Source organism: Rhopalosiphum padi, chromosome 3 (genome assembly GCF_020882245.1).
Source record: "Rhopalosiphum padi isolate XX-2018 chromosome 3, ASM2088224v1, whole genome shotgun sequence".
Classification (NCBI taxonomy): Eukaryota; Metazoa; Arthropoda; class Insecta; order Hemiptera; family Aphididae; genus Rhopalosiphum; species Rhopalosiphum padi.
Window position 1 is genome coordinate 75,677,821 of NC_083599.1, and position 9,216 is coordinate 75,687,036.

General features: G+C 29.3%; 2 protein-coding genes across 2 annotated transcripts; one reads left to right on the forward strand and one right to left on the reverse strand.

Moving 5' to 3' along the window:
- Nucleotides 1-789: 789 nt before the first annotated feature.
- On the reverse strand, nucleotides 790-1,662 carry LOC132925728 (zinc finger MYM-type protein 1-like). The gene has a single exon (XM_060990096.1). The coding sequence runs from the start codon at nucleotides 1,660-1,662 to the stop codon at nucleotides 790-792; it is 873 nt and encodes a 290-aa protein (XP_060846079.1).
- Nucleotides 1,663-1,734: 72 nt separating this feature from the next.
- LOC132927878 (zinc finger MYM-type protein 1-like) lies at nucleotides 1,735-5,458 on the forward strand. Its single transcript, XM_060992457.1, has 2 exons — nucleotides 1,735-2,344; nucleotides 2,461-5,458. The coding sequence occupies exon 2, from the start codon at nucleotides 3,218-3,220 to the stop codon at nucleotides 5,042-5,044; it is 1,827 nt and encodes a 608-aa protein (XP_060848440.1). The 5' UTR covers nucleotides 1,735-2,344; nucleotides 2,461-3,217; the 3' UTR covers nucleotides 5,045-5,458.
- Nucleotides 5,459-9,216: the final 3,758 nt, after the last annotated feature.

Sequence of the window (9,216 nt, forward strand, 5' to 3'; positions counted from 1 at the left end):
AATGGGATGATAATTTCCCACTTTGATCGTTTTTGATTTATTTCTCTTATTTGAAATGTTATCAAATACATGTAATTGATACTGTCGTATGTAGAAAAAAATAACGGTTTTTTTCAAACAAGTGGGAAAAATATTACCTCTGGCCACACGGTGCTAGAATTTTTTTTCTTGGGTGGGAAATATATATCCCCTTGCCCTATAAAGGGTTAAGAATTTGCATTTACATTTAAGAAAGGTTACTGGTTGATTTCTAAATGTAGGTAATCTAATTTTCATATAATAAATGGTAGTCTTATAACATTCTTACCTGTCAATGCAGCAATAAAAAACTTCAGATTTAAAATTTTTCACTTTAAGAGATTTCATTGATTCACATTTTCCAGTAGTACTCATTACATAATATTCTTCAAGTTTCTTAGATGGTTGCAGTTTTCTTCTAAGACGAGTATTTCTTTCTTGTTCCTCCTCCACTGTTATACCAAGGCTTAAAGCATGTGTTTTAGCTTTGTTCTATAATAGTGAATAACTTGCATCTGATCTTAGGGTTGTTAATTCTTTTCTTGTTAAATCGACTAGATCCATAGCTGCTGGTAATAAGATTTTTGGGTTTTGTAACTCACACGATAAACAATGAATAGCTTCAAGAAGTTTTTCCATAATATGCAATACTAACACAAATCGAAATGTTGATACTTCTTTAAGTAAGCCTAAAGCTTTTGCTGGTTGATCATCTTGCACAGTTAAAACTTTCAATACATCTAATATTTCTGTAATACGCATTTTTATTTTTTATAAAGAAGTATGCCAGTAAGACCATCTAGTTTCCACAAGTCGTTCTAAATGAATTGCTTTTAAGTTTTTATCCTCTTGAACTTTCATAAAAATTTCATAGCGAGTATGTCCACTCATTAAGTACTTATACAAAGACTGGACTGTATCAAAAAAATTAACCACAATACTGTTGTTTTGAATTGAATGAATTAAACAAAGGTTCAGGCGGTGAGCATAGCAATGCACAAATATAGCTTGTGGTACTACATCTGCTATTCGTTTTTGTACTCCCGAGAACACTCCACTCATAACCGATGCTCCGTCATAACATTGAGCAATGCACTTGTTGATATCCAAATTATTTTCTATCACAATTTTTTGGATTTCTTGACTAAGAGCTGAAGCATTACATTTAACCATGTGGTAACAACCCAAAGCTTTTTCAAAAACATTAAACTCATTGTCAACAAACCTGATTACAAATGACAGCTGTTCTTTTTTACTAGTGTCTTTAGTTTCATCCACAAGAATAGAAAAGGCACCAATTGGTGAAATTTGTTGAATTATGTTTGACCTTGTGATAGAAGCAATAATTTTAATACAATCGTTCTGATACTCGGGAGATGTATAATGTCCATATCTGGATTCTAATTTTAATTTAACATTATCATCACAAAACATATTTAAGAGTTCAATATAATTTCCACGGTTTGATGATTCTTTACTCTCATCATGTCCTCGGAATGGTATGCCTTGTTTTGCTAAATATAAAGTAGTTTTCAATAAGTAATAAACATGTTGACGGTTATCTTCAACTTCTTTCTTTCGAGAATGTATTATGCCACTTGCAACAGAAGAATAACTTTTATTACATTTTAAATTTAAAAACATAGTATACTTTTCAAAGTTTAGCTTATGATAATTAGTCTTTGCCAGGGCCGTATTACCCAATAGGCACTATAGGCACTGTGCCTAGGGCCTACGAACATTTTAGGGCCTACGAAAATGAAATTTTTGGTTACGATTTTTCTGTAATATTTTTTTTTAAAGTTAATTAACTATTTGTAGATGTTAGCACAACAAATAAAATATTTTTTATAATATTTCTCGTATATTTATATTTAATGTTCGTTATCGTAATTCGTAATAATCACTTAATGAAATCAGATTGGATAAACCATAAACCGATAAAATGCATACGGTATACGGGAAAACGACTGTGTATGATGAATGAAACGACGATTTCTGTTTAGAATATTTTTGGAAATAATACAAAAATAATATCATTTACGTAATATAAATAATATTTATCGACCGCGGACTCACCCACACACACACACACACACGCGTGGACATTATATGCGGGACTTGTTCGGTCGGTATCGCCATTCGCCGTATCGAAACGATAAGACAACATTTAATTATTCTTAAGTAATCCTTGTCAATATTGTTATTTGTTCGTAGCAGTCCGCAGTTCCGTACTATAAATTATAATATCATTATTCATTAATATCGTTTATTGTCAATTGTAAATCCAGTATAGTGAACTTTAAACGGAACAATCTCTGAACAGGTACTTTAAAATTTTAATCTATATCTTACGTTAGATAATATATTAAAATAACATCGTATTTAAAATTATATCATATACTGATATACTCTTATAAATGTTTATGTATACATTATTAGAGTAGAACTAGTAGAAGTAATATTGAAATGTCTGGTGATGGGTACAAAAGGATGCACGAAAGTGGTTCTACTAAAAGAAAAAAGAAAGAAAAACGAGATTTATACATCAGTCAACAAATGGGGTCCATGAGCAAATTCATAATAACACAAAATCGTTCTAATGCAGGTACAAGTACAAACCAAATTGAGATTTCAAATAAAAATCAACTAATAAATATTATGACAGATGAATCTAAAATTGAAGGTAATTTATTAGGTTCATCTCCTAAGAAAACTGAACCAAATTTGACAACTCCCTTAAACGAAACTACAAGTGTTATAACTGAATCTATACCAGATAAAGTTAAATCCAATCTGACCGACCTTAGTAATTTAAAATTTAGTAACGATCCTGCACATTGGGAAATTAACGCTGATCTGATTTCTTATTTTTCTGAAAATATTCCTATTCAAAATGTGGATGCAGATTTAACTGTATCTGCTAGACAATTTGGTAAAAAAATGAGATATTTCAGAAAGGAATATTTTTCACGAGCATTAGGAAATGGTGAGTGTGTAAATCGAGACTGGCTGATATATTCGCCATCCACTGGATCAGTGTATTGCTATGTGTGTAAAATTTTTCGTCATTTGCAAAGTAGTGATAAATTAACACTTGTGCATCAATTCGAAAGTGGTTTTGATGATTGGAAAAATATTAATGTTAGAATGGAAACTCACGAACAATCTAATGACCATTTTAACTCGATAAAAAAAAATGGTAGACCTTCAAAAATGTAAAAAAATAGATGTGGAATTAATAAATCAGTATAATAAAGAAAAAATGTATTGGATTCAAGTTTTAAGACGAGTTATAGCAGTAATTAAGTTCTTATCGTCTAGAGGATTAGCTTTTAGAGGAGATTCGGAAGTATTTGGCTGTCCAAAAAATGGTAACTATTTAGGTTGCCTTGAACTTCTTTCTAATTTTGATCCTTTTCTTGAAGAGCATATAAAAAAGTTCGGAAATCCTGGCAAAGGAAATATATCATATATGTCATCTACGATTTGCAACGAATTTATAGACATTCTTGCTACTACTCTAAATTTAAAAATTGTTTCTGAAATAAAAGAATCAATATATTTCGGTATTAGTATTGATTCGACGCCCGACATAGCGCACATCGATCAGTTAACGATCATTATTCGTTACACCACCATTGGTCAAGGAAAAGTCGTAGAGAGATTTCTTGGCTTTGTTCCTATTGAACAGCATGATGGTAAATATCTTTTTAATGTATTGACTAAATTGCTTAACGATAACAATATTGACATATCAAATTGCCGTTCTCAGTCTTACGACAATGCGAGTAATATGAGTGGAATATACTCAGGAGTTCAAGCTCTTTTTCGTGAAGTAAATAAATTGGCCGAGTGGGTTCCCTGTGCTGCACATAGTTTAAACTTGGTAGGATCTGTTACTGTTGAATGTTGTACTGAAGCCATTAAATTTTTTAGTGTGGTTCAGTCAATTTATACGTTTTTGGCAGCATCACCTCAAAGATGGTCTATAATGTTAAAAAATATGAAGGAGTCTGTTTTTGTAGTTAAAAGTCTGTCTGAAACAAGATGGTCCGCGCGTAGTGATGCAACGAAGGCATTATCACTTAATTATGAAGAAATCCGTCAGGCTTTGATTGATATTTCATTATCAGAAAGACAACCTCCTAATGCTGTTAATGAAGCTAAGTCACTTGTTAAAAAACTCAATCGTCTTGAAACTGTTCTAATGTCTAATATTTGGAATGACATTTTACAACAAATTAATATTGTAAACAAATCGTTACAAACACCCGGTATTGAGATATGTACTGTCGTTAACCTCTATAACAGTCTTATATTATGTTTTAAAAAAATGAGAAGCGCCGAAGAATTTGATTTATTTGAAGAAAAAGCAAAAAAAAGAGTTTCTGGTTTGTCTGATTATTCTGAAATGGAATCTAGAAAACGTAAACATAAAGTCTCGATAAATGATGGCAATGCAATTGATGCTGTTGATCAAATGAGTGCTAGAGATAAATTCAAAACTCAAACATTTTATGTAATAATTGATAAATTGATTGTTGAAATGGAAAAACGAAAAAAAGCTTATTTAAAATTAGACGAAAGATTTAATTTTTTAACTAACGAGAGTTTAAAAGATGAAGAAATAAAAATAAAGGCAAATAATTTAGTTGAAGCCTATAAAACCGATTTAGAATCTTCATTTGTTAATGAGTTTTTGATTTTTAAGAGCTTTCGAGAAACTGGGATGTCTGTTAATGAAATGCTAATTAAACAAATAAATACCAAAATGGTAACAAGTTTTCCAAATGTAAACATTGCTTTTAGGATATATTTATCAATTTTTGGGACTTCGTGCGAAGGTGAAAGATCATTTTCAATTTTAAAGAGGGTTAAGAACTGGCAGCGGTCAACTATTGGACAAGATAAATTATCATCATTATCGGTACTTGCAATTGAACACGAATTACTCCAAGACATCGATACCGAAAAAGTTATAGAATCATTTGCAAACAAAAAATATCGTAAAAAACATTTGTAACAATAAATTTATATTAAGACATATTCTACATAATACTGTTATTTTTAAATTGTTACAATAAATTATCTTGTTTTATATTTAAATACAAAGAACAAAATGAAAAATGGTATAAAATAAGTTGTTTTGTATGGTTCCTGCAGTTTAATTTTAAATAATATATTTTGAGTAATGTAAAATGTATTTTTAGATGTGTTAAAATTGTCATTAGATAAAGTTATGATTATAAAGTTAATAATTGATTTTCAGGTTGTAAATATTTTTGATTTTAAAGACTTAAAACACTGCGAAAAACACTACCTCTCCCAAAAATTAGGTTTCTTAATCATTTAAATACTGAACACTACAGAACCGTATATTAGCACATGATGGGTAATAAAGAACTGTGCCTAGGGCCTACGATAGTGTTAATCCGGGTCTGGTCTTTGCATGGTATTTAAATGATTCTGCTTGTTTTTGCCAACAGTTGAATCCTTTATTTAAAAATGTTCGTTCAAATTGTGGTTCATTAGTAGATGTAAAATGTCTACAAACAAAACAATACACCTGGTCTTTTACAATTGAATATTCAATCCAATTGAAATGTTTGTACAATTTTGAATTGAACGCTCTTTTATTTTTATTTTTTGGAAAACTTGCAAGTAATGGTTGTTTTGGACTATCATACTTAGAAATTGATAAATCATAAACCTAAAAATATATGGTTTGAATGTCAAGTTGTGATAAAAAAATAAAAAACTCACCTTTGGTTTAAAATCCTTAGATTCAGTGTCACATTTTGTTGATTTAACAATAGTCTCATTTATTTCTTCCTTTTCAAAAAACTTGCCTTCTTCATTGTTCAAATAATTACTAATATGTGTGGCAGGACTCTTCATAGATTCTGCGAAATTATCAGATTCCTAAATAATATTATAAAGAATCAAGAATGTACCTATTACTTTAATACTATACAATACATTAATACCATATAATTCTGTGTTAATTCAAAAATTATAAATAAAGCTAAGGTATGTATAAAAACAAAATAGATAGGTATATTAAATGAGAAATTTGAAAGTTAAATAAACTATAACTAAGGGCACTGGAAAATGTATCTTGATAGTTATAAGTATATGATAGACGTTAGTATAGATTAGGTTCTTTTAAGTCACAGTTCATAAACTGTCACACATACTGCGGGCATATGAACACATTAAATTTATGAATGCATTTTAGTCATACTTACAAAATTATCTGGTTTCTGCTTTTCAGATATTGTAGAAAACATACTTAATAAACTATGACAGTTTGAACCAGCTGTTAATAAAAGCTTTTTATTTTTTTCTCTTAATCGAGCTGCACCTCCTTTTCTTTTTTTTTCGTTCATAATAGAAAATACTTAATACACTCGTAAAATTAAAAAAAAAACTTTTAATAATTAATAATAATCTATTAGTTGAATAAATATTTATAAAAACAAAAATATAACACTAATATATTAATAAAAACTGAAACCACTAAACAGACTAAAATACTGACATTTAGCGGTTGTCGGGTTGTATATTATTAAATATTAAGCAAATATTATTATTATTTTTATTATATATTATATTACGATCAATCGTACTCGATGTACTTACATTGGTAGTAAACTGGTAACTGGAAGGAAATAATAATAAATAACATTGTGACAAGGTTAAAAATGTAAACAAATAATATTCTATGGTTGCTATTTTTAGACAATTTTTTCCCTTTTGATGGGAATTATAAATTATGTTGTTTTTTTATTATAACGTGTAGGGAGATACCGGAGTGTGATAAGAAATCTGTACCAGCATATATCCACAGACATATTATATTATTTATATTATATTATTATTATTTTATATTATGTCTATGATACAAGTGATTTAACCACACTAGTACACTACTGATTATTTTTGGAAATAAAACACATTAGTACCTATAGTAATTTTTTTTTTTTTTAAATACTGAAAAAATATAAAATATATATAATTTATGAATATTATAACACTTAGGTATATCGGCGCTTATATTTATTGCTGGCAGGCCAAAGAAGGCGTTTTTCAAAAATGTTGGTGCAAATGTACACCCTGCACCCCCCCAAATGACGCCCCTGGTTTATATGATTTTAAATTAAACAAAAAATTAATAGCGTGTTTAATAGAAGTCCAGTACATATCTGCTTTGATTCTGTATAATGAAACAGTCTGTATTTTTTCTTCACATGAAAACAATATATATTTTTAAGAAAAAATGTTAACAGATGTAGGTATTGTACACGCTTTTATAGTTATTCTGTATAGACGCCAATGGACATATTATTACAATTTATATAACAATAATAAGTAGGCGGGTGTCTTCTAATGTATTTTTTCGGTCAAAAATAATCAATAATGGACTTAATATAATACAATACGTACGAATGTGGTATCTTTTAAATCGCATGCCCTTATATGGTGAAAAAGAAAATGTACATTCGATTATATTATAAAGAGCGGAAATGCCTTCGTTTATTATACATAAAGTGTGGTTCGATGGGTACCCATATTGTAACAATTGTGGAATTATAATGCACCGCTCAGTCAGGGGTGATATATTTCGGGTAGGCATTCTTTTCTCACCAAAGGCGACCGCCGATCTCTACTGCGCATTTAAACTTTTGTGTATTATGTTTTGATGTAAAGAATACAGGTGCCCGCTGTTATAGGAATCCCGCGCACAATGATTGTGGTGTGGGGCGGTGTTTGTCACAGTCGGCCCCGTGCGTGTTTGTTCAAAATAAAAATAAATTTTTACGCTTATAATATACATACATATATACAACACTAATAATATCATATACGACGCAGTTTTTCGATTGAATTTCGAATTCCTATATTTTATAATTTTATATTTTATCTTATACCCGCGAGTACTTGTGTATCTGACATCTAAAGCATATAATTATTAAAATTAGTGACAAGATGATGCGATTCAAGCTAGGTATTAAACGTTATCGATAGTTTTTATTTCTTCATGTACGAAATATGTACCTATTATAATTACTTAACATTAAGATTTAGGAAAAAAACACTAAAAATATTTAGTATCAAAAAAGATGAAAACAGAAATATCATTAAAAAATATTTATAACAATTATTTAGCAAGCCATAATTAATAAAAAAACTACGGGTGACGTCATAATTTCGTTGCCTCCATATACTAAGTATACAATACACTTTATTACGTGAATATTACAATTCTCAGTTATAACTAAACTAAAAAATTTATTGGTTTAGACCTATTTAACAATTTAAGGTTTGCAATATTACAATATCTTATTCATTGTTTTTGCGCTGTGCGCAAGAAGCGCAAATCAAAATATTTTAACAATTATTATTTTATTATAAGAATATTTTAACAACACAGTATTATACGAATCGGCTACTTATTCACGACTAACTCTTGGTTATTCTACGTTCTTGTCTTGGCGACGCAGTCGCTTGCAAAAAGAATACACATATTGCTTACACTACTATATTATTGTATAATATGCTTACTAATCTAAAGTGTGTGTGTGAGGGTTCCTAACAATACTTTACCTCACTGATTTAGCCCAGACTTTACATTCAACATCATTAGCTGGAAATCTAAAAAATTAACAAGTTTCACGGTTGGAAATGTGAGAACACAGCGGTACCCAACATTGTACCATTTTAACACTAAGACAACAATTATTTAACATATTTTAATTTGGAATAAATATTATGTAAAATGTGTTTAATTAGTAACTCACATTGAAAAATCTTTTCAAAAAGGAAATCTAACACTACAGTTTATTGACTCACTGAAGATCGCCGAAACAGAGCTTTGGGTAAGCAAATGGCTCAAAAAGAAAAACACAACAAATTATTATATGTATATAAAAGTCATAAAACCATAGACAATGCATAAAACATACTTATTATGTAAAATGGAGGGAAAATAGTACATACTTCTATGTAAAAATTGCAATAGTAAAAAATATTAATAATACTTAACTGATTTGTGTATAATGCATAGAGTATATTATGGTATAATGTGTGTGCCATAGAAATACTAAATACTACACTTTGTTTATATTGACGAAAAAATCGTTTAGCTTCATATTTTTGGTCGGTACATATGTATAAACTTGTAAGGAACATGTT

What these genes read in the sequence shown, in the direction of transcription:
- LOC132927878 (XM_060992457.1), top strand. Translation starts at nt 3,218, where the DNA reads ATGGTAGACCTTCAAAAATGTAAAAAAATAGATGTGGAATTAATAAAT.
- LOC132925728 (XM_060990096.1), bottom strand. Translation starts at nt 1,662, where the DNA reads ATGTTTTTAAATTTAAAATGTAATAAAAGTTATTCTTCTGTTGCAAGT.